This window comes from Schistocerca gregaria, chromosome 2 (genome assembly GCF_023897955.1).
Source record: "Schistocerca gregaria isolate iqSchGreg1 chromosome 2, iqSchGreg1.2, whole genome shotgun sequence".
Lineage (NCBI taxonomy): Eukaryota > Metazoa > Arthropoda > Insecta > Orthoptera > Acrididae > Schistocerca > Schistocerca gregaria.
In genome coordinates this window covers 764,605,970-764,633,033 of record NC_064921.1, presented here as the reverse complement: position 1 = coordinate 764,633,033, position 27,064 = coordinate 764,605,970, and the positions used below count along the sequence as shown (strand labels likewise).

Sequence of the window (27,064 nt, the reverse complement as noted above, 5' to 3'; positions counted from 1 at the left end):
GATCACCTTCAGCAAATCCTCTTTGCACTCGCCAACAATTGGAACACTTACATATACAGGGTATTTTAAACTCTTTGCATCAAACATCTCATACATCACGTTATGGGGACAATTTTTCTTAGAGACAGAGAAACACCGAGCCATCAAGAGGTACTGATCTCTTAGACACTCATTCTTAAGATTTTCTTGTTAAAAATTTCTCTGCCATTTTACTGGAGTAGGTAGTATGCTGTACATCTGTCTAGGAGGCCCCACTCGATCTCTCATCGTCCCAGGGCTGGCCTTTAGGGCACCTAGCGTCCCCGGAAGTATCAGTGAATATTTTATCACTGACAAACGTTGTTTCCTATAATATGACCTCTCACCAATAGCCATTTGATGCAAAGAATTTGAAACACCTTTGTATACTAGGCGTTCAAATTTATGTCTGCGATATAGTCTCTTAGAATTAATTAAAATTATTCCCTTCCACTGGTTCTCATCAAAGTTTCTCTTAGCTGAAAGCCAAGTGCCGAAACTGGAAATCCTCTCCCAAAAATTTCCAATTTGAACTCCCACTGCAGCACTATCAGTCCCCAAGGTCCTTGTCTGAGTGTGAGACGATCCAGACTCTACAGCCCTCCCTCGAACACTGCCCTTCCTCTGAAGGGTCTTCGAGTGCTGAGCCACTGCAGACTCAAGATCTTTTCAGTCAAGGAGCAAGCGAGCTGCTAGTGGTCCACTAGGAATCTCGATAATGGATATACAAGGCGATTTCCACTTCCAGTGTTTGTGTTACAACCAACTGAAAATTGCCGTTTGTTAATCTTCGTCAAAATCGGGTGATGGCAACAATCTGTAGTTAATTCTGAAATAACATGAGTCAAACAAAAATATGAGCGCCAAGTGCATGAGTAGCTTCATTTTTTGACGTTTACTCAGGAAGTCGGTGGTTTGTCGGCATGAGTAGTGTGTAACAAAATCGTTGCCCGTCTTAGACATGCGATCCGTGGCAACTTTTGTGTTCCAAGACCACTTCGTCTGTTTTAGAAGTATTCTGCAAGAGAGTAGAAGGTAACCAGAGTTTTTAAACTCTGAGTGAGTTACTGACTTTGCATTTAGCTACCATAAACTTTTGACTTGGGCAGTGTCGTCTTAGGAGGAAATTAAATTCCATTATTCCTCAACAAAGGTTTTTTAGAGGTTCCACGGCATGTGCTTGAGTTGGGACTCACCCTTTAATTATTCCGCTTTAGGATTACGTTTGTAAAAATAACTGTTATAGTACGTCATGGGACTATTATACGCCCGTTCCTATTCATGATACATAGAAATGATCTAGTGGATAACATCGGAAGCTTTGTGCAGCTGTTCCTGAGTAATGCTCTTGTATGCAGACAAGTTGCACTCCCATGAAACTGAAGCGAAATATAGGAAGGCGTACCGAGAAGATTTGCTTGGTGCAGGGAATGGGAGATGACCCTGAAGGGAAACAAAAGTAACGTATCAGCATTACCGCCAGGTACACTATTGAGTATTACCCCGTCAGACTAATAAGTTTCAAGACTGAATTAACAAAACATGCAGAATAGTTAAGATTGTGCTTTTATTGCTTGAGGTGTTCTACATACTCTCTCCTCTTCAGTGTAATGCGCAGGAAGTCAATACAACCATATGAAACTGACAGGAAAATCCTTCTTTGGGATGCTGTTCAACTCGTGCGTAACACTGGCTTGAATGCCAGTTATGTAGTCACGTTTGTTTTGATAACGCCGAGTCTCTTGTTTACAGTTGTTAGATAAAGCTGCCACTGAACTTACGTTGTTTATACGCCAGGGATATAATCTGTGACGGAACCTGTTGGGCGGACGGCATGTCATTAGAAGACCAACAACACTCAAAGATTTGACACCGGTTTCCTATAGTTTCCTGTGCACGACAGTTAAGAAATGTTCTACTATACAGATATTGTTTATTGGTTCACAATCTTCATTAACTGCTTCCTACTCAGAATGAGTTTTTGGCCTCACTGTAGTGCATTAAGCAGAGTCTTCCAGAAATTGTTTTTGTTCTTGGATAGGTCTGGCTGTTGATAATTGGGTTACAACGAAAAATGTACAAGTGTTGATAAATTAAAAATTGTTGCAGCCTGATGGTGTTTGTGAAATAATGTTTGTAACCAATCTAAATGGTTCAAATGGCTCTGAGCACTATGGGACTCAACTGCTGTGATCATCAGTCCCCTAGAACTTAGAACTACTTAAACCTAACTAACCTAAGCACATCACACACATCCGTGCCCGAGGCAGGATTCGAACCTGCGACCGTAGCAGTCGCACGGTTCCGGACTGAAGCGCGTAGAACCGCGAGACCACCGCGGCCGGCGTAGCCAATCTATTTGATGAAAATTGTTAATCTACATTGACATGAGTATTCTGCAAATCACATTAAAGTGCCTGGCAGAGGGTTCATCAATCCACATTCACAAATCGCTATTATTCCAAACTCGCATAGCACGCGGAAAAAACGAACACCTATATCTTTCCGTGCGAGCTGTAATTTCCCTTATTTTTTATGATAATCGTTTCTCTATATGTAGGTCGGTGACAACAAAATATTTTCGCATTCGGAGGAGAAAGTTGATGATTGAAATTTCGTTGGAAGATTCCGCCGCAACGAAGAACGCCTTTGTTTCAATGATGTCCACCCCAAATCTCGTATCATTTCAATGATACTTTCCCCCATATTTTGCGATAATACAAAACGCGCTGCCCTTCTTTGAACGTTTTCGATGTACTCCATCAATCCTATCTAGTAAGGACCTGACACACCGTGCAGCAATATTCTAAAAGAGTACTGACAAGGGTAGTGTAGATAGTCTCTTTAGTAGATCTGTTACGTCTTTGAACTGTCCTGCCAATAAAACGCAATCTCTGGTTAGCCTTCCCTTCAATTTTTTCTATGTGCTCTTTGCGATTGAAGTTGTTCGTAATTGTAATTCCTAATCTGAGTGGCCACGTCAGCCGCTCAATGGCCGGCGTGTCTGAGTACCCCTACGAGAATCCCGCTTCGATTTCCTATTCCGTTAAGGGGGGTAGGACGTCAAACGGGCCGCCTTGGAGCAGGAGAGACACCACAGGACATTTTAATTTCCACTGTCTATACTTTTACTAATAAATTCATAAAACTTTGTCAGAATGACCAGTAAGGATTCAAGATTCACAATCATAGCAGTGGAAGTTCAAACAAATAACAAAATATTTTTTTTACATGTGAAAGTTCATCATTTTTTTACTTCTATTGACTGCGTTTCTTCATAACTAAGAAAGAGTCTTCGATGAATTTTGCACATAATACAAACCATACTTACAGGTGTACGAAACTCTAGAAATTATTTAATTTATTGAAGAATGAATGTGCTGTAACGTTTTAGACTTCATGTTTAGAAAAAACTCGTATTTTATAGTTAATTATCTCAATTTTTGCCACAGTCTTTAATAGATTTGGAAAATTCTAGAGTTTCATGCACCTGTAAGTATGGTTTGTATGCTGTGCAAAATTAATCGAAAAATCTCCCATACTTATGAAGAAAAGTGTACCTATAGCAACAAATGCAGCCAATGCTAAGTGAAAAAAAGGTGAAATACAAATGTAAAAAAAAAATTATTTTCTTGTATTTTTGAACTTCCACCACTATAAGTGTAAATCCTGAATCCTTTCTGGTCATTCTGAAAAAGTTTTATGAATTTGTTTTTAATATTATAGACAGTGGAAATTAAAAATTCCTGTGGTGTCTCTCCTGCTCCAAGTCATCCCGTTTGACGTCCTACCCCCCTTAAGGAAATTTTCTTTGACGCAGGCGTGTAAAGGGGAGCACTGAGGGCAGAGAACAGGTTAAGTGCTACTAAACGAAAAATAGACATCTTCGCTAAGTTCATATGCTCTACGGTGCACGTTGGCTCTTTTCCATTATACAAACACGAATGTTTTGTTCAGCTTTGTGCCCGCTGCAGCCATTTCCCGTGAGTACTGTCGGCAGGCAGGGAAAGCTCGTCGCCGAATGGAGGTCGGAGTCGTTTTCCGGATTTGTTATTCGCGCTGGAGTGGGGCGCCGCGGGCGACGGCGTCCGAGCTGCAATGGTGGCACACTTCGCCGCGGTAAATATGGAGCGCCGGCCGTTTTCTCGAAATAGCTGCGAGCACTTTCTACCGGGGACCGCGGTGGCGCTGTCGGCGCAGCGTCGTCGGGAACGTCGGGCAGAGGAAGGTACGCGTGTCTGGTTGCCCGCTTTATGGGCAAAACGGCGGCCACAGCGACGCCGCGCACTGTAAGGCTGTCACGTGTGCAGGCACTGTGGCGTTTCTCCGTAATATCTGTTTACGGACCTTCACCGAGAATACCGACTGGAGACTCTCCAGGAGGTATTCAAAAAACTCGCCACACGACTGTACAAGAAATCAAGTCACTCGAACAATCCTCACACGCTACACCTGGGCAACTACGATCACGACCATAGATGGAAACACAAGCGCCCAAAGACACTCCTTAGAGACTAACCATCTATGGTAACTTCGTAACTACGCAAACGACACAATGAGGGGAGCCCCTGCACTTCAGCCACTGACTAGCTTGCTAGCTGAGCGTCTGCCATGAGAACTGGCAATCGCAGGGAAGCCACACACGACATATAAACAAACTCCCAATACATCGCACACTGCCAGTTCCTTTGAGGACCATCGAACTGACAGACCTATGGCTATGTTACAGCAGCAGCACCTGGCCCAGGAGACATCGTCGGCCCAGCAGCAGCAGCGCTCACCTCCTCGGCAGGGCTGATCATTCCGTGACAGTCTGGCATTGCTTCTATAATACCGATGCATGATACCCAACTGCTATCATAACCTTGCCTTGCACGATCTGTTGCAGATAGCAAGAAACCGCTACTGCCCTAACTACCCAACCTGACACTGTCGTAGAGGTTTTTTTCCCTTGGCACTTTTTTCCCTCTGCCCTTCAAACCGCTCTTCGTTCAAGCTTGACTCTGTCGAGCTTTTTCGACCACTTCTATCACCCAGATGCGCCCCTATTGATGGGTAACCCAACCCAGACGTACGGATAACGTCGCAGTTCCTCGCTCCTGCGATCCCCTCGATTCTAAATACTAACAATGCAGGGGTGACAGTAGACCTTTTGAGTTGGTCACCATGCTTGTGCCAGCGTGGAGAGGCTCACACCTATTTCTTACCAAAAAAAAAAAAAAAAAAAAAAAAAAAAACCGTGTGCGAAGGCTTTAAAAGTTTCAAACTTGGGAAAATGTATAGAGCCGTTCTCAGGTCAATGGGTAAATGACTACACACATAGAAGTGTTACCGAAGTGTGTTTCCTGGCTCGGGGGCTAACTGGGTAACAGTAAGAAGGTAAATACAAAGGTTCGCGCTTCAATCCTGCGTCAGTCGTAGCATTTTTACTGCCCCTTAACAAGTCAGGTGATTTGTACACAGGGTGATTCAGCTATCCCCATCGATTTCCTTTTGTCCATACCCGCAATGTTATATCTGGTCTTCAAAAACCGTGTTCGAGATTTTCATATTCTCTTGCTCACTACTCGCAAATCATTAGTCCTACAGAAAAAAAAATGAAAGGGACCACTTTTTAGGAAATCCAATGTAGTTAAATTTCGTACTGGGATAGGTTTTCCTAGAGGTCGTAGCTTACAAGTTATTCATGGAAAACTTGCAAAAGTGACCTTCAAATGCAACCCCACTCCCGCGCTCGGCCGGCCGCTGTGGCCGAGTGGTTCTAGGCGCTTCAGTATGGAACTTCGCGACCGCTACGGTCGCAGGTTCGAATCCTGACTCGGGCATGAATGTGTGTGATGTCCTAAGGTTAGTTAGGTTTAAGAAATTGTAATTTCCAGGGGACTGACGACCTCAGATGTTAAGCTCCAAAGTGCTCAGAGCCATTTGAACCATTTGGAATCCATATGATCCCGTTGTGCGTAGCGATCATTGTATGCAGACAAAGGTGAACAAAATAAGAGTGGATCGCAAAATGCGTCGTTTCTTCACCTCAGATCTCAATTTCAATTGCTACAAAGTCATCTTCAGTGCATGTAACACCAGGTGACGTTAGTGCAAAGTGTCACTTAGTAAACAATATAGGCTGGAATGTTCTACGTCAACCTTTATTGTGTGACACTTGGGACTCAAATGTTCAAATGTGTGTGAATTCCTAAGGGAATAAACTGCTGAGGTCATCCGTCCTTAGTCTTACGTAGCATTCAAACTAACTTATGCTAAGAACGACACATATACCCATGCCCGAGGGAGGACTCGAACCTCCGGCGGGAGGGGCCGCGCAGTCTGTGACATAACGCCTCAAAGAGCGCGACCACTCTGCGCGGCACACTTGGGACTAATGTCGCCTGTTGTTATATGCGCTGAAGACGAGAATGTAATATTTTAATAAACATTTTTGGAACAGTGATCAAAATTTTTTTAAAATTTTTCTTTCAAAAATTCTGTCTTGATCACACCACGTATGCTTCAAGAACATAGGTGACCGGTTTCGGTCATATCACATGACCATAATCAGACCCATGGCAACCTTCGAAGATGGTAGGTGGAGCACTCTTCTCAGCTGCTGTGATGTCAACAGTTGACCATGTACATGCTGTGATGTCAACAGTTGACATCACAGCAACTGAGAAGAATGCTCCACCTACCATCTTCGAAGTTTTCCTTGGGTCTGATGATGGTCATTTGATATGACCGAAACCGGTCACCTATGTACTTGAAGCATGCGTGGTGTGATCAAGACTGAATTTTTGAAAGAAAATTTTTTGACAATGTAATAGTTGATGACTAGATCTGCCGTAATAAAACGACGCATTTCCCACTCGATTGTTGTTCTTTTCTCCATTGTCTGTCTGTGTAAGTCGTTACCGCTGAAAACTTTGTTCATATGGCTTTTCTCCGACGTCGTTGGCGAACCCTCCGGTCGCCACCCAGTGAGTTGAGTCGAGCCGCTGTCGCCGGCCGGTGTGGCCAAGGTCGCGGGCCACAGGCGGCCCGAATACAGAAGCGCCCCGCGCTGCTGTGCACACGGAGAGAAAGTCGGCGGCCGGTGACTGAGCAGCCCTAAGGTGCGCCCCTCTGGCTCACAAAGTGGCGCGGCGGCCGCGCGGCCCAGCTGAGGCGAAGCTGAGCGCCCGTGACTGGCCGCTCTGGCCCCGGCAAGCGCTGCCCTGGCCGCGCCGGGCAACTTCTTGCGGGCGCAGAGTTATTTAACTACGGCTCGTTACACACAGTAGAAAGGGATGAAGTCAGCACTCGCAGCGCACGGACCTGGTGAAAGGAAGTTGCCTGTTGGCAGTGCAGCCGAAGTAATCTCACTGACTGCAGTAGCCTCGTCCGGAAATACCAGTCTAAAACTATTCTTGTTCTCCGCGACTGCATGCCGGAGGGTACTTCGCACTAATATTATCGAGTTTCTGTCCTGTTCTACTCCCAAAAACCCTATACGTCTAGACGCACTGACCTCGGCAGCTCCATCTGTTAAGTCCGTCGCAGTCCGGAACCGCGAGACTGCTACGGTCGCAGGTTCGAATCCTGCCTCGGGCATGGATGTGTATGATGTCCTTAGGTTAGTTAGGTTTAAGTAGTTCTAAGTTCTAGGGGACTGATGACCATAGATGTTAAGTCCCATAGTGCTCAGAGCCATTTGGACCATTGTTTTTGTTAAGTCCCTCCTACTTACTGTGCCAACACTGTTGGATATGAGAGATTATTTATAAAACTAGAAAAATTATCTGCCTTGTGGGACGCGTACATTATGAAAGGAAAAAAACGAAGCAGAATAACAGTTTAACGTCACGTTGACGATGAAATCGTCGAAGACAGAAGACGAACTCTGATGGGAGGGGAAGGGGAAGGAAATCCTCCATGTCCTGCTCAACGTCATCTTCCTAGCACTTGCCTTGAGCAATTCAGGAAAACCATGCAGAACCACAATTTGAACCCCCTATTTCTTGTATTATTACGCCCCCTTGTCTGATAGTCAGCCACCCACTTGGTGAAAATGAATTCACGAGACGCGTGAAATTTATCATTGTATAAGAAACAGGGAATACAAAAAAACAAAATTGCCGTTTCGCCCCGACTGTAACAGAAGTAAAAATGCAGAGAAGAAAATATGCAAATAACGAAACGTAGAAGGCAGTACCAAGTCGCTGAACGCTCATTAGTCAGAAACGAGTGCGTACAATTTCCAACGGTACAACCGACCACTGATTAATGTTGATTCTACGGAGATCTTCTTTTTTCTAATTTTCTTACCACTAATCATATCTTCCATTACTGACGATAATGCATGGGTGAGAACTGACAGATAGCACAGAGGAAAACAATGACACACTGTCAATCTGTTTGTTAGGACCATACTTAGCACGTTCTGTAATGTTCTGCTTATTTTAAAGCTGGTCAGTATTCCACTCCGATAGCTTCTTTTACAACTTCGGTTATTCGCTGAATATCGCTCAGTATGGCAACTACTCAACATGAATTTTATGTTCACGATAAAAAAATATACAAACTAGTTTGGAAATACAGTTTCATTTCCTTTCCTGGCAACATTTCCAAACGTTACATAACTGTTCCCCAACAGTTAGATAACTTTTCTGACGTATAGTCAATATGTAGCCAGAAAAAACGACGCAAAAGCTGTTCAGAATTTGTGATAGTTTAGGATGACGATACTGATTGCAGGAGGTCCTCATTTCTACAGATTTTGTTCTGTTTGGACACTTCGCCATCCCACAGCGACTCAGAAGCAAAGGTAGAACTTATTGTCACACGTTCTAGATTCTATTCTGCGAGTTAATGCTCCGTCTCAAGTATTATTCATACACGTGTACCTGTTCGTGTAGATAAAGTTTGCACTACCGTCTCGCTTCAGTAGAGATTTTTGCGACAACACAGCAAACAGCACCAAAGATCACTAACGACAAAACATAAGAATCCAATACTAGTTTACGAGCATTGGAACACCGCGGGTATGCTGCAGTGTATTCAGGACGTTGTCTTTGTGGAGGCGCCTTGTCGTGGCCTTTCTACGAGGAGTGTATAATACGTAACGAGTGCAATTAACATGCCACTGGATTCCGTGCATGCTTAATGCCCCACTGTGACGTTATACGTAAGTATGAAAATGAGCAGACGAGTGAAATCGAAAACTACTACTGGCACACAACTAATTACTTTTTAAAACAGCTTTGCTTTTCTCGAATTCCGCAAGTCCACTCTGTGGACTAATTATAGTCAAAGGTTTCTGTTGCCGTCATTCCAGATATATTACAGCAACGTTGGCCAGACGAACACTATGTCCTGGTGCTAGCCAAACTCAACACCTTTCTTTATATTGAGAATTTGGCCCTTTTTCCGGGTCTAGAATGTCTTCTGCATTGGGACATCGCGACTTTGGCTAAGAAGGGAAATCTTAAACTCAAATGGTAATTTCCTCCAAATGAAACAAAAGAAACAGCTGACTTGACTACCTCGACTTAAATTAGTAATGTCAGGCCATCCATTTAGTAACCTCACGTCATAGCAGACACCGATCTCCGAAAATAGTTTAAACCTCAATCGTACTACGCATTTTCACAATGCCCGCACAATAATCAACTTTCCCATATGTATGAAGATTTTCCATTAAGCATCCAACACTTACATTACAAACCCAAATTTGTTGTAAGCTTTATTCCGCAAATAGATGATGACAATTTTTTGTTCAAGTATTGAAATCCGGAAGCTGCTATCGTCACTATAAAGTCGACTGTGTACTTCCGCCAAAGTCACGCAAGTGAGTTACTTGTGCGGAGCAATTAAATGTTAACGAGAGCAACTTTTCTCTCGCGATACGTGTCTCCTTGCCAACAACCTTGGGCACGCCACTGCCGTTATAATTGCCATCTGGGCACCTCCCTGTCCGTTACGGTTACCAGCAACTGAAACCTGTTTGAACTGCTAATGCCTGAGACAAATGAGAGATATCGTTCATACTATGGTTCCGTGAGCCTTCACAGCTCACTACCACCGAATTATTCAGCGCTTCTTCGGGAGGTTAAGCAAACAGAGATACACATTTTTGTCGCTTTATTTACGTGGACCTTTTGGGTGTCATATTGGGATTTTAAAGTGGACGCAAGGACTGGTGCAAGCCGGTGAAACCGTCAGGGCGCAGCGCCCTGCCCAGTTAGCGAGCTGTGCCAAATAGGTGTGACATACAAGAGGAGCGCCTGGAAAGTTGCCGAACTGAGTACGGTCAGCCGCTGGTATAAGTCACATGACGTCACACTACGTTAGCAGCGGTACACAAAGGAAAAAACTACATAAATTGATGTAGATCGATAAAGGTCAGAGCTCGTAAGCATACTGACTGTCGTGTGTGTGTGTGTGTGTGTGTGTGTGTGTGTGTGTGTGTGTGTGTGTGTAAAGGCCTGGATGACTCCTCTTCGGAAATGTGCCATATTCTTGAAAGTTTTCTTTTAAGTACTAGCAATAGAGGAGAGAGCACTGTTATGATGATTTGATTAGTTTCACCAGTTATAGATGAAAACATTCGTGGTAGCATGCGTTGATATACAAAAGACATTAGAGCAATACAAACGCCTTGGGTCGTTAAGTTTTTGAGCAGTTTAAATAATTTGTGCTCTGTACATTCGTGAATATAAACAACGTTAAGTGTTACTTCTCCGAAAAAATATTAATGTAGCAGTAAATTTGACAATGCCACGAGAAACAAAAATGATAAGGGCTGCAAAAAGTTATGTATTCATGTCAATCATGAATATTTTGCATTAATTAATACTGTCCAGTATTACATGAGTTCTTTAACAGTAAATCACGATATAACATTAAGTTCAGTAGAATCAGAATGCGCATTCACTGGTCCCAGTAACCACATTAAATGATGTATAGTTTAGAAATTGGAAATATCTTGTGATTAGCGATAGTTGTTGCTGTAGGAAAGCTTGCAGGGGTAGGAGACGGTGAGGCAGATTATTAGCAATGAAGCACAGTCTAAGATGGAGAAGGTACTCGGCCACGCCCCCCTCTAAGGAGCCATCCACACATTGGCCTTAAGCACTTTTGACAAAAAGAAGGAAAACCTATTTCGGGGTGGCCAGACAGACAACCGTTTTTGTCTCGACTACGAGTAGCTCTGTCGGGTAATAACATACAAATATAAGATTTCTAAATTTTAACTATACAATGCGATATTGGAGTAATAAATAAAATGTTCCTTCGTCAGTAAAAATCAAATATTGTGATTCCCTCTTTAAAGATAACGTCTCTGTAGTGGCACCTACGAAGGAAAATATTCCGTCTCCACTACTTTAAGAAAAATAAGTACTTCTTAACATTATATTTATATTACAAGTACTTTTTCAGCAGCCTGTGGACAACAGACTATGTGACACACAGGTGCCGGTAAACTCGACAATCAGTTCAGAGAGTTTGACATCGTTGGAGACTTCAATACACTCTTGTAACGCTTCTTGTACATCACTGTGGAAAGTGTGATTCTGCGCAGAAGTTCATTGTTTCTTACCCTATCAGTCCGCCTAATTTTGAACATTCTCCTGCAGCACCACATCTCAAATTCTCCGATTCCCTTCTGTTCCAGTTTCCCCGCAGTTCATGTTTCAGTACCGTACACTGATGTGCTCCAAACGTACATTCTCGAAAATTTCTTCCTTAAATTAAAGCTTATGTCAGAGACTAGTGGATTACCCTTGGCCACGAATGCTCTTTTTGCCAGTGCTAGTGTGTTTTTTAAGTTCTCCTTGCTCCCTCTTTCGTGGGTTATTTTGATGCCCAGGTAACAGGATTCCTTAACTTCATCTACTTCTTGATCACCGATTTTGACGTTAAGTTTCCCGCTGTTCTCATTTCCGGTATGTCTCATTAATTTCATCTTTTCTCGAATTACTCTCAGTCCTTATTCTGTGCTTATTAGACTGTTCATTCCACTCAACGTATCATGTAATCTTCTTCACTCTCACTGAGGATAGCAATGCCATCAACGAATCTTATCATTGATATCACTTTCACCTTCAATTTTAATACCACTTTTGATCCATTCTTTTATTTTCCACACTGCTTCTTCGGTGTACAGAGTGAACAGTAGGTGCGGAAGACCACACTCCAGCACCGTGCTCTATGTCTTACCGTCTTACTGTTTGTTCTTGGCTGTTGTACGACCGCCACTGGAGTTTATTGAGTATTCCCGTAGTGCTCTCGTCTTTCACATACCGTGCCACTCTTCGCTGGATATACCTGAAGGCGAATGGTGCTATGGTTCTTTCCCGTTCCAGGACGTGTTCCGTCGCCAATACGTTGGTTCCTTATGCCCCTTCTTTTTGTGTACGCCCACTGGAGGCGCAGTTGCGCCGGGAAGCAGCTGGCGAGGAAGGGCGGCCCTCCTCGAGCTGGAGCGTGGTGCCGTTAGCACGTAACAGGAGCGTGGCAGCGAAATGAAACGCGAATGGGCGCGCCAGAGGAAGGAAGTGTGCAAGGCGACACCGCGGCCGCTGGAGAAAGGCAGACCACAGCTGGAGCTGGAGAGGTCTGGCCGCGCTTGCGTAACGCCGCCGGACAGCGGCCGCCGACGGCTCCGCCGCCCATTCACCCGGCGGGCCGATCGCTCTTCCCCAAAGCGCACACCGTGTGGACCCGCTCAGCAAACAGAAAGCCAGCGCTGTGACGCACAGTAACACCTTGCCATGCGTCGCTGAAAGGACCGGGCGTTACGTCGGATGATTAAGTGTAAACTCCAATGGATCTGTTCATAAATAACTTTTCTAGTACAAGCCACGATTTTCTTTTATCCGTGTTTTACACGACGCTTTTCTGGAAATGATTCCCATTTTCAGCTGCATTTTACCTGAATGAAATTTTCACTCTGCAGCGGAGTGTTCGCTGGTATGAAACTTCCTGGCAGACTATAACTGTGTGCCTGACCGAGACTCGAACTCGGGACCTTTGCCTTTCGCGGGCAAGTGCTCTAACCATCTGAGCTACCCAAGCACGGCTCACGCCGCGCCCTCACAGCTTTACTTCTGTCAGTATCTCGTCTCTTACGTAGAGCACTTGCCTGCGAAAGGCAAAGGTCCCGAGTTCGCGTCTCGGTCCGTCGCACAGTTTTAATCTGCCAGGAAGTTGCATTTTATCTGTGTACTATGCCATTTTTAAGTAATATTTGTGATGTGTAAGATTCTGCTAGGTTTTGTTGCTTTACTGCAATACGTAAAAAACGTGCGTTTTTTATATGTTGCTATAAAGTCAACAAAACAAAGTACAACCTCACAAAAACGATCGTTTTTTACATATTGTAGTGAAGTCAATAAGACAAAGGAGAACCTCACACACCACAAACATTGCGTAAAAACGTCGTGGTACACGGGAAAAACGCACTTAAAAATGTGAATCAATTCCCGAAACGCGTCGTGTGAAATATGAATAAAAGAAATCGTGACTTGTAGCAGGATAGTTACGTATAAACCAATTTTTCGCAGTCATGGGCGTCCACAAAACCATTTATAACAGACAAAATGCGAAATTATAATGTTTCTACTAAGCAGCCACTCGTCATCTTCAGGTGTGACTGCGGGGAGCTATGGTGTTTACACTATCTGATCAAACGTATCCTGGCACCTATTAGTAGGCACTGATATGGGGTACGTCCACCTTCGCCTATATGACGTCTTGAATTCCGCTGGGGATACTTCCAATGAGGTGTCTGCGTGTCTGTGGAGGAATCGCAACCCCCAAAGAAGGTATCATGTTGGGTTCCGAAGCGAAGTAAACGCTGTAACTCATCCCCAAGGTGTTCCATTCGGTTCATTTCGGGACTTTGTGAAGGCCAGAATATTTGAAGTATGTTGTTGTTCACATACCATTACCTTACATGTGCTGCCTCACCACAGACTGCATTATCACTCTGATAATAACATATTGCCGTCTCCGAACGGTTCCTCTAGTGTAAGCAATGCTGCAAAACATGTTCATATTCTCCCGCATTCACCGTTTTCTTAACTGCTACAAAGGGATCGCACCCTAATCACGAATTTCATTCCCATACCCTAACACCTCTTCCTCCGTGCTACTCTGTTGGCACTACGCATAGTGTCGAGTAAAAGTTTTAAAGACATTCGTCAAATCCAAACCCTTGGATGGGATTGCTGCACGGTATAGTTTGATTCACTATTTCAGGTCGCTCGTTTCCAATCAACTATTGTCCACACCTTTCTTTCTATCTTTAGATAACGGTGGTTCAAGATAAAACAGCGATCTATTACAAATTATAGCTTAATGAAACTGTCAAAATCGCAAATAATCATTTATTTAAAATGATAACGGTTTCAGCCTTTATGCTTTCCATCTTCAGATCGAAAGCACCATACGGCTGAAGTCGACGGTGAACACAGCAGTTGCGTGAAGTCACGCGAGGAGTAAACGACCGAAAACTGTCATCATTTTTAAATAAAAGATTGTTTGCGATCTTGACTGTTTTATTAAGAGATGATTTCTTTCTAACTCTCTACAGGTAGTCATTGTGCCAGCTGGACTGTTGGTAGCACTTTGGAACTCATAAAGGATTTCTTCTGCTAGTTTCGTGGAATTTGTTTTACAACCTTCCTGCTCAACGCTCGACGCTGCCTGTCCAACAGTATATGAGGTATGCTTGGGTTTGATTTAGCTGCGTTTTTTCCATCGCTTTTCCACTTCACAATCACATCGTCAACAGTCGACCTAGGCGAGTTTGGACTGGTTGAAATGTTCTTTATGGATTTGTCATTCAGATGACATCCAATGATGAGTCATAGAGCTCTCTTGGCCTATACATTCTGCGGTTGCTGCTTCTGTACTGACAATATCCCGCGCAACTTCCTACACTATCGGGTTCGCCTCTAGTGATAACTAGTCGTCAGTTCCTCAGTTGGCGATTGCTTTTTAAATAATAAATAGTTTAGCTACTTTTATCCATGCGTTTCGTTTTTATTTAACTGTGAACCAGTAGAGTAGTGGTCTTGTGCGCTTCATATGACTACTTAAAGAGTATTTCGATGTCACTGAGAAAAACTATCGAACACATTGTCCAACTATATGCATCTGTGATCCAGTTGGAGTGGAAAAGCATAGTAAGGGTTCTGTACGAATTATTCGACACCAAGACATTACACATTTTGGAGAAATTAATTGCTTGACAGCCCGTAATGGTTCAATAATTTTCTACTGTCGCGTTGGCTAGGAATTTGGAGAACGTCAGTTTCCTTACTTATGCACAGGTGGCACATGAAACTGATTTCCATATCGATGATTATGTCAATAAATGAAGAGAACTATGAAATCACTGTATGTCCATCTTTTCAGAGAAGGATGCGGGACTCGGCGGATGTCAAATTAAACACCATTCAGCAGTCTAGTTTCCAAACTTATTTTATTTGGCTACCAGTTTCGGCGATTTACTACTCCATCTTCAGGCCCCTGACTGACGTGTGGCAAGATCCCACTTCGGTTCTGATCAAAACAGGGGCCAGAAATACTGGTATTAGTAGACTTCTGCTTTCTATAGAGGTACCTTCAACCATCATCTGCCGACCAAATGGTCTTCCTGCACGTCGGTCAAAGGCCTGAAGATGCTGTAGTAAATCGCCAAAACTGGAAGCCAAATAAAATAAGTTTGGAAAGTAGACGGCTGAGAGGTGTTTAATTTGACATCCGAACTACGAAATATTCTTATGTATTGTAAGTGCGTCCATTATGAAGTACGGCGTGCTCCATATTTTCTTGAAGAGTATTAATATTATCTCATATAATCTCAATCATTTTTGCACATGTTTAGGGATTACTCTAACAACAATTCTATAACGTAAGTTCTGAGAACAAACTTCGGTATACGTCACATTAGTCGTGTGCCACCTAGGCAATGATACCACTACATTTCATTAAAATCCATACATAACCAAGTATCATTCTCACGGTGACGCGTATTTCCATCGAGAGTGGAAGAGACATCGTGCGTCAACCAATCCGTCACAGGGAGGCAATTTTAAATTCACTTATACTCTGCCATTTCTATTCAGACGTACTAAGTACTTGTTTATCGTCGAATTTGTCTCACAAAAAATTGCTGTTTTTGAGCAACAGAACAACAAATATGAAATTAAAAGTTGATCTGCACGTCTTCCTGATTGGGAAGATAACGAAATAACATTGGTCACTACTTTATGGATAACTTGCGACAAGTGGTGTACACAGAAACTAATCACTGATATATTTAACGATAACTGAGCGGGGCAGCGCAGTGGTTGGCACACTGGACTCGCATTCGTGAGGATGACAGTTCAAATCCGCGTCCAGCCATCTTGATTTACGTTTTCATGATTTCCCTAAATCACTTAAGGCAATTGCCAGGATGGTTCCTTCGAAAGAACATGGCCGCCTTCCTTCCCCATCCCTCCCTAATCCGAGCTTGTGCTTCGTCTCTGATGACCACGTTGTCGACGGGACGTTAAACACTAACCTCCTCCTCCTCCTGCATTTAACGGGTCAGAAGGTATTTGAAGGAAAATAGCAAACTGGGAACTATTCTACACAGGTATGAACGTGGGCTTGTATTTTTCTGTTTTGAAAACGTCTTTTACGTCTGTCGGCAACCTGTTGATACGGATACCATTTGAGGTGCATCGCTGCCTCATGTCGGGAAGACTTGTGGGAGAAACAGATAAGTCCTTTCCTGCGGGAGCCGTCTCTGCATTCGAGTTAATTGACCATATGGAATTAAATGTTGACAATCACGTCAGGACGTTACCCGGCATACATCCCTCTTTGGACTCCAGTATCGGTTTCACTGTGGAACGTCTTTCGATTACACCTCGTACCCTCCGATTTGCACTTGAAATGATAACAGGCTGCCAATACTGAAGAATAAATGTTAATACCTGATCACTTAATTTTATTGACAGATTATTATGATGAGTTCGATAGTCGTATGGGATGTACATCTCCTTAATATTTAATACATTTCAGGCATGCTGATGATTGCGGAGCATTTAACGGTGGGCCATTACTGTTACCTCGCACTTGCAGCATCTTTAGTCGTGTACGTAACAGTTTCCACAGCGTGATCTTATCTGTAGGCACCTGACGACTTCGAAACGCGGCGCGAGAGCTAATCGCGTGACACACATCAGCAAGCGTTGCAGGTGCATCGGCATGCGCAACCTGTTCCTGACTGCATAAAAATAAAACGTTTTTATTATTCATGCCATGCATGAAAATGCAACAGGATGTGGAACGCTAGTAAGAATAACTGAAAATTAAAAGTTTTTCACTTTGCTAAACTTTCTCAGAAGCATTTCCTTTGCTTCCACACCTAATAGTAATATATTATCGGCGAAGTTTTACAGAAAACACCACCAGAAACAGCATTTATCCATTAGATTCTTGTGACTCGATAGGCAGTTAGGAAGCGTAGTGAGATATTTTGATAATCAACTTTCTTCTAGAGGTTGAGAAGTAAATTCTATCAGCTACCGCTAAATATTTCGTCCCTTCGTCTCATCAGTGCTTAGGATTACAACAAATCATGGAGAGGGCATAGACTACAAATCTTCCTGTCGTTTCACAACATTATCAGAAGGATTTGCTTCCTGTATGTAGTCACGCCTATTACTAACCCTAATGCCGTGTAACGCTTTGTCGTACCGCTATAAATTATCTCCTTAACCTTCCGTTTTTGGCAGAATAAATAAACATTATCATTAAGTAGATGCAAACATTACGGAATAAGAGATAATGATTTAGGCAGCCGGAGTGGCCGAGCGGTTCTAGGCGCTACAATCTGAAACCGCGCGACCGCTACGATCGCAGGTTCGACTCCTGCCTCGGACATTGTTGTATGTGATGTCCTTAGATTAGTTATTTTTAAGTAGGTCTAAGTTCTAGGGGACTGATGACCTCAGAAGTTAAGTCCCATAGTGCTGAGAGCCATTTGATCCATTTTTTGAGATAATGATTTAGCAATGAGCACTAAATGCTTCAAAGTGACTATGCAATCGTAAAATGGTGTTCTGTCCTCGTATTTAGCTTGTTGATGTGATTTCAAAAGCGGAATCTGTTTCTCTGTACAGTAACAAAATTCCGTCCTCTACCGTGTTCGTCCAAACATCGAAACACGAATGGATGAAAGTAGGAAAGGACTTACGACATGCTCGAGATGGAATTCAATAAAAATACGTTTATTGGCGGTAGTAACTGCGAAAACTAATACTTACCAGACTTTTGGTCTGGTAATTCGGAAGGTAGTAGACCAGGGGACAAAACAGGCAGCTGAGGCAAGGTACGTCCAAGGACGACACGCCAATCGACTCTCTTTTTCAAGGTTTTCCGCTTTTAGACTGCGTTGCCAACCGTCGTTCAACACGCGCACGCGTCTCTTGCACTTAAGGCTCCACTCTAACGCAAGTTTTCTTTTCAATTGGAATGTGAGGCAAATAATCGTACCTTACGACGCTTAACACTTTGTCATTAAATGCTACTTATGAATTTTAATTGTTGCCGGATCTGTGCCTGTTCAGTATGTAACTTTGCAAGGAAGCAGTGTTAGTAATAAATAGTCCGCAGATATCAAAACTGTGCTGGAGCGTCCCGTGTCAGAATCAGTGATGTATAGAGATGCGGCGAAAAATTTAATTGTTTTAGACTTTGAGGTGATAAAGAAATAAGTTCGAAACTGCGTCAGCGATAACTTTGACGGTGAGTTTCGCAAGACTTATGCTGTAAATATCACACTTGTAACAGCCCTTCGAAAGAAGATGTATAGCGAGTGTGACGAATGGACTCAGTGATTCTTGCACAATCAAGTGTATCGGGGAGACCTTATTGTCTGTCTCGTATCGCGGGCCCTTATCGCGTGCCAGTTGAAACCAGAAGACTAAAGCAAGGGCTGCCATTAGCATCTGACAGTTTGAGAGACAGCTCTCCTGATCGGCCGATATGTTGCTTGTCTCCATCGACCCACATATGTGCGCGTTCCGGGCGCCGTTCGCCGGCTGAGTTGCATACACAAACCAGTGGGGCTGGCGGAAAGTTATGCAACTCCAACATCTCTTAGTCAGATTCTGTATTAATTTATTGTCAAAAGACTATTGTAGAACTAAAAGTAGACTGTAGGCTTGATTCTACAAAAATTGACACAATGTCCTTGGACATAATCGGCAATTATTGGTTGTAAAACAACTTTTTTACTGTCCGTCGTTGATTTCTTTTTTTTTTAAATGACCGGTTTTGTTCAGCATGAATCACACTCAGATCTAATTTTATCAGTTACATGAGTAACCCATCTAACTTTCGGCAAGATTTATTTGTTGTGAGACAGGATAAAACATTTTACCACTTTATCTGTGACGTGACCGATGTTATTGGATTTGAGGATCGTTCGTGCTGAAGCAAAACCAGTCATTCAAAAAATTAATGCAGTCAGACGGATAATAAAAACGTATCAGGAGGTGTAGTGGTTCAAATGGCTCTAAGCACGATGGAACTAAACATCTGAGGTCATCAGTCCCCTATACTTAGAACTACGTAAACCTAACTAACCTAAAGACACCACACACATCCATGCCCGAGGCAGGATTCGAACCTGCGACCGTAGTAGCAGCGCGGTTCCAGACTGAAGCGCCTAGAGCCGCTCGGCTACAGCGGCCGGCTGAGGATGTAATGTTTGTGGAATTAATGTGCGGACATACAGCTACATCTCGCGTAATATTTGCTTCTTGTTACTAGTTTCCCACTTCAGACGAGAGCATCTTAAGATATTCACTGCAGTTGTACCACTCTTACGTTTAATGTGTTGCCGTCAGGGCAATGAATATTTGAATATACTGTCGTATGCAAAGTGAAACTAGCAATAAAACAAAATAAAATAAAATAACACGCGATGCTTGGCAGTTTATCTGCACCTTAATTCCTAACGTTCGCTATATCCTTTCCAGGCGATGATTGTATTAGAAAAGTTAGCAGACTTGTTCACGGTTAGTTTTATATTCTGTAAACAGAATAATGAAAGTTAAGCAAATGTCAGGTCTTCATACGTACCTACAATGAATCACTTCTCAGAAAGTTGCTTCACAAATGCACCACCTCAATATCATTGTTACACCCATTTCATGTATCACTTTTGTGCAGGTTGACAAGTCACTTAAGAGGACGGCAGCGTCTCAAGGTCCACCTTTATCAAGCATTAGCCATTTACTTAAGGATTTTAACGGAAGAGTGAAACGTCCTGAAGCGTTGAACGTGCTGGAGAGATTACTCTGTTTGAAGCTCAGCAGATGTTCGTGATTTGGCTTGTAGCGTCGTGAACCACCGAACATACTAATCGTTTCACGTTCTATAACATTTAATGAAGAAATGAGACTCGTAAGACTATTTACCGCGTTTTGAGCTATTATCACCGCTTAGGCAGAGCTGGTTTCGCGTTATTATATCCTTTAATTGCATTTCCCAGCCTGGATTATCACAAAATAGTGCCATGACCGGTTCCCACTTCTTAATTAGCCATCGTCAGAAGTTCTACACAAAAAGAAAGAAAATGACGGATTCGTAAAATACTAGGCGTCCGTTATATAGTAACTCTTCAACCAAACGGACCAAAAGAGCCACTGACATGGAGAGCATGTCTGCGCTCTGGTTTTTGGAATTGACGATTACAGATTAAACAGTATAAAGCTGGTAGCTTTTAAATCGCAAACATAATATAAAACTGATTGGGAAAGGAAGCCATCTCAAAATGAAAAATAACATAAAATTACGTAGCTTCCGATGTAGGTAGGGCATAGATGACGCTCGCATAAACATTTGGTACCTGAGTACCAAACTAAATGGTGGCGGTCGCAAGTGTACACTAAACGGCCAGAATGAAGCAACTGTCTATCTACTATTAGAAATGCGTGAGACCGCACAAAAAAGAAAGGAAAAAGGCTAACAACCGGGATATGAGATAACACAACGTATCAGGAAATGCTTCGAAAAACTCTTCATTCGGAGATCGCTTTGTTCATTTAATAGCTGCTGCGTCTAGTTCGAATTAGAAAATATTTCAAGCCTTGTTAGAGTGTCCAAAAGGCAACCTTGAGGAATGTAATACGAGATATCCAGGTGTCTGCATATTTTAAAATGAGAACGTAAACACATTTTGTATCTTCCTACGTTATAATCTTCTCTGAAACGCTATCAAAAGATCTGCCCATGTAAAATTTAGGATAAGCACCACTTTTTATCCTATACATATCTAATTTTGAGTATTTTTACTACTCTTTCACCATGTTCCGAATGCCTGTTCAACCACAAAAGCACGTCCGCGAGCCCATTATACAGAGAGGAAAATCAAGCTGGTTGTTGGATCATTTCCCTTCGCAGCTCGTTTGGAAGAAGAGCGTAAAATCGGTCGCGACGTCTGCTGTTCCTTCAGCAGCAGCAACGACGGCTGCAGTGAAAACGCCAGCGCCTCAAGTGGACTGTGTGTGTGTGTGTGTGTGTTCGGTGCAGCTTTCTACTGCAGCCACTGCGGGAGACTCCGTCTAGCTATGTTCTGCTTCCACCGTCTCCCGTAAATCTGAAGTGCCGAATAGCTTATCTGTTCTACCACACCCGCTTCCTGTTCCGAGCCCCTAAGTCGACAGCGAAGCAAGCCTGCCCTGATGAAAAAAGAAAAAATGTAAACTTAAGGAGAAAATATCGTTCCGCTGTTGGAGCTTTCTGCATTACTTTAATGGTTGTCGCTCTGATGGGCAACATCTTGTATCCGGACTCTTAGTTTCCAGTAAATAATTTTATTTCGTGATTGTCAACACTGCCTGAATAGACAAAAATTCCGCCAGGGGTATACCACCAGAAGTATACCATGTACAATTACTCATGGCGGACGCTACTTGTACAGCATTTATGAAGCTTTCGTTTACTTTCGCTTACAAACTTGAAAGAGAAGAGTCACCGTTTATATTCCTCTGCGAAAAGAAGTAGTCGCTATAGATTTACTGATTCTTCATTGAAAAGTGATTCTTTGAATCTGGTGAGCAAGGAATAAAGCGAAACTGTCCAGTCAAATTAGTACAGTAGTTCCCTTTTAACAATAAAAATCTATGATAAATGCAGCGAAATGATGAGCCCGGTTTTCCTGGTCTGTATACGTGTAATCCCACTTCTTGGCGAGTATATTTGTGTAACTCAGTCTGTAATCTCTGCTTTCGCTGTCTCCCATCAATTATTCCAAATATGTCGCTAACATTAACCTTATAACTACAATTTTTAAAAAGTAAGCTCTAATTGATTTCCATAACAGCGATATCGATAACAGTAGGAACTATCCACGTTGGAGGATTAAATCCCTCGTTATCTAATTTCAGTTGGTAGAAGAATTGTACGTGGAGCCATCTGTAGCTCAAATAAGTTCTAAGAAACTGAGGTGGGTAGAAACGGACAACAAATCTAAGCAGAGCCAAGTTGTTAACGTTACAATAAACTATACTCAAGAGCTACAAAATAAAATTTGAACTGACACAAAAAAACAAGTATTGTGGCTGGATACAGAATATCCTAACAGTTACTACATAACACAATATTCTTTAGTTTCATGGCTGGATTAAGAACATTCTATCAGTTAAGACTTAACACATCGTTCTTAACCACCTGAAACTGTCAGACGCAAAAGTAATTTTGGGAATACACCAAGGGAGCGTTACAGAATCGCTATAGCGCACCATGCATACGAACGATCTGATGAGTAAGGCAGGAATATTTGTGAGAACTTACGCAGATGTTGAATGTTGTGAAGTTGCAATGCAAGTAAACTGAACCGAAATACAGGATGACGTACAACGGATCTGTTAGGGTAAGGACTGGCAACTGACTATAAAACAAATGTGAGACATATTCCACAAATATTCGCAAGGACGAAGTACAGTTCTATTGTGCGAAATAATTGGAAACAATAAAATCGTAAAAATCTAGGTGTACACATGCAGTGCTGCCTAAAGTGTACGACCAAACAAAACTAGTTACTCGAGCGGCAAATGCCGTCATATAATTCAGTGGAAGAATCCGAAGGTAATGTAGTTTGTCCTCGAAAGAAGCCTCTTACGAAACATTTGTTCGACAGTCTTGATTAGTATTCGTCACTGTGTGAATCTTGTCAGATAAGGTCTGTATTGGAGATAGATTAATACATAAGATAGAGATGATCCAAAGACCAACGCATTCTTTAAGGGAGGGCGAGGAAGTGTCGGAGATGATCATCAAACTTGGCAGACGCAACATGAGAAGCGTTGCGGATCACAGACACTGTATATTAAAAATCAGAGAGCGACTATCCACCAAGTCAGACAATATATCGCTGCCTCTCAAATACATCTCGGGAACCGATCAAGACGGGAAACTTTTTACAAACTCTGTCGTGTTTGGAGTCCCACCGACAGAGAGCTTCCCCACACACCATTCGCGAATGTAACTGGATAGGGGGAAATGAGTGTAGAAAATAAAAAAAACTCTTGGTAACGCAAGTAGCCTTCGCCACACAGAGTAAACTTGCTTATCGAGAGTAGATGAAAATTTAGAAGGAATAAACTGAAAGGAAAAACTTGATACGCTGTCATAAGCACCTGTGAAGTACAATTTCGCAGTCAGAGTCTCACGATCTATTTCTCATAATATGTTGCATTAAATTTTGTATTTGAGCGCTGAGGGGCGATAAAACCAGATTGGTGTGTCAACTCTAGCAGTCTGGCGATCTATATATGTATACTGACGGACAATGTCTAAAGCACATGGATCTAAGAATGTCAAATCAAACATTTTTTTCAATGAAATGTATTTGTTATCGATATACAAAGTGAAAGGTCTTATCACGTCACAGTAAAGAGGTATTCCGGCAGCCTTTATTATCGACGAGACACAGAAAATGATTGAGTGTTAACTTATATTTTATGTCACTTTTTGTCTCCAAGAGATAAATAAACAACTTTCCGTACCACTACCGTAGCACAGAAACAGTTGCTAATAATTTGAAAGCGAGTCCACGCTGACCTTGGTCGTGAGTCATCTCGCAGGCATCGCAAGAATAGAAAAACACACTCTCCTTCTTGTGAACGTCGTCTCGCGTTTGAAACCGGCAACGAAGACTAAGTTGTTGTTGCCAACGGAATTCAAGTCATGCTACTGGAGTAAATAAGTGCTGCAGATGACAGGCACAACTCACTGAACCTTTTCTTTCAGCTATGTTACGGCAGTGTTATGTACGGCAATGGTAACAGTTAGCTTCGAGACAGTTCCAATACGTGTTCGTAATATGGGAAGAAATGGCAGATATTACGACTTTGTAACTGAAATTTTAATTCAGTAGACAGACGTACTATTTTTAACAGTGAAGTGTCCACAAAAGCTTTGAACCATTATACAAAGGTGCTCCCAAATTTGCTCGTTTTCAACGAAAAACTACCTACATTGATGTTGCAACTGAAGTTTTAAAACCTACCTGTCATGCTAAAGGCCGATAAAGATATTTCCTTTGTAATCTTTTTCGCTTTGTGGATTGTAACTCACACAGAGTAACACAGTTTTTCAAGGTGTATACTATGCCATCTGAACTCTAGTTTCAGCAGTTAGAGCTTGCCCTACTACAACAACAATCGGTTTCCATTAATGCTGCAACGATCTATTTTCACTAACGCTAAGGATAGAGACGTAAGTTGTTGCCAGTCGTTGCTTACATGTCACCGAAATTCAAAAGTTGTATCATCTGTTATAATTTCTGGGCTGCCTCAAAGAATATAGTGTTATACAATGACTTTGAAAGTTACTCTACAGAAGTGTCAACTTATCATCTACGAACTGGTTTGTATGAAATCTACGTATACATGAAACAGGAGTGTCTCCTTAAGTTCAGATGGCCACACTGGAAAGAAATTAATAAGTGATGTACTCGAATCGCCGGCGTCTCGTCAAAGAACACTCTAGATCTGTTGTTTTGTTTTGTCACAAGGTGCGCAATACATCTTCTTGGTTCCTTCAACACCACGTGTGTGTAGGAGACCTGTGACGAGATGTCACTGAATTTGGAAGAAAACTTTAGAGGCTTCATTCTCCTTGGACAACGGCTCAAACGTCGAGAACCTTCACTCATGGAGTGGACTTTCGGTCGTAGCACTGATCGATGGGATTAAGGTATAAATTTACGTACTCAACAACTGCTGTACACGTATGTGGGTTTTCCAAATCCGCAACAATGAACTGTGTAATATTTGTAGAACATGCTTTTGTAGGAAAAGTTCTTGTGTTTATGCTGTCGTTCGTTGAAAAAATCTGATTTACGATGTATATTTCCGCCGTTAACTTTTCTTTTCTTAATTCTCGAACGCGTTATGAAGGAGTTGAAGTTACACTGTAATCGTTTCTTTGGTTCTTTTATTTAATATGTTATTCAACGTTTGTTAATTGCTAAAGGTGTAGAATAGTGTGTCTTGTTACTATGCGTCGAATGTTTCATTGGTATCTCAGATTTTACGTTTCTACTCCTGAGAAAATTTCTCTTGTTCTTTTAGAGGATCTGGTCACTTTACTCCAACGGAGAGCAATGATAGTGTGGCGAACCCTTTTCGCGGATATCCACGATGTTTACTAGACATTTTAATTTGTGGATGTGTTTGCAGTTGGAGTGTAAACTGACCAGCACAAATAATAGAAAAGTAGACAAATTGCCGAAAGTGGACTATAGACGCTGGTACAGATATTGTTTCTGAAAATGGAGATGTTCACGTAAGTATTCGAATCAGAAAATGTTTGAAATCTTTAAAAAAATAAGCATACGTATTCTGGGTAGGTTATATAAAATAACTATAGAATGCTAATTTCTAGTGCAGTAAGACTTCGCCCGACTCAAGATGTTTTTGGGAGTCCAAATCTAAGTGCGTAAGGCTTAAATGAACGTGAGAAATTTTAGTTACACCAAAGACGGCAGCACAAACACCGAGTACCAAACAGATCGCAAACACACGATAATTTTTTATTGTGAGAGTTTTCGGCTAAACGGTGTGCTTAATGGGGTCAGGTGGCAAAGCAACGACGCTGCAAAGTGGGTTTTTCTGGAAGTTGCTTGCAGATCGTATGGCGTGTACAGTGAGAACTCACCATGTTTGCTGCCGCTGTGGACCAGGCGAAGTCGCGAAGTAAAGGCTAGAGCGTAGCGCGAGGGTGGCAAGCAGGTGCGGGAGTCGGCGCGTGGCTGCGAGTGTCGCTCGAGCAGCGGTACTGTGCGGTGTCGAGAGCTGCGCTGCGGTAGCTGGGTAGTCAGCCTCTCTAGTGACACTCACTGCTCGCTGCCGGCACACTGCAGCCGCCGCCGCAGCCGTCGCGGGCTCCTGCGGCCTTTCCCTCGGACCGCGTCCGCCAATCGCGGCGCGGGAGAAATTGGAACGGCCAATGGGAGCGCGCTGTCTGGTGCGGCGAGGCAGCGCGGGCGAAAAGGAAGTGGTAAGGTAAACGACGCCGATTCCTGCCTTACGAGAAGAATGCGTGCGACACCTCAGGGTGAGCTGAATTTCCGCACGCGATAACGCAGCCTACCTTCTCTCGCACTGCGGCCGCTACGAGCAGCCGCCTGCGTTCACGAGGCCAGTAACGCACTATTGAGACAACCAAACTATACAGGGTGTTACAAAAATGTACGGCCAAACTTTCAGGAAACATTCCACACACACAAAGAAAGAAAACATGTTATGTGGAAATGTGTCCGGAAACGCTTACTTTCCATGTTAGAGCTCATTTTATTACGCCTCTTCAAATCACATTCATCATGGAATGGAAACACACAGCAACAGAACGTACCAGCGTGACTTCAAACACTTTGTTACAGGAAATGTTCAAAATGTCCTCCGTTAGCGAGGATACATGCATCCAACCTCCGTCGCATGGAATCCCTGATGCGCTGATGCAGCCGTGGAGAATGGCGTATTGTATCACAGCCGTC

At 42.8% G+C, this 27,064-nt stretch overlaps 1 protein-coding gene across 1 annotated transcript in view; it reads right to left on the bottom strand.

The window, feature by feature from the left end:
* The window catches only part of LOC126334987 (probable chitinase 10), a 377,522-nt gene extending 351,094 nt beyond the window's left edge, over positions 1–26,428 (bottom strand). The window contains exon 1 of the mRNA XM_049997795.1: positions 26,227–26,428. Coding sequence (XP_049853752.1) covers positions 26,227–26,229 — 3 coding nt within the window. The 5' untranslated portion in view covers positions 26,230–26,428. The remainder of the gene's footprint in view (positions 1–26,226) is intronic.
* Positions 26,429–27,064: the final 636 nt, after the last annotated feature.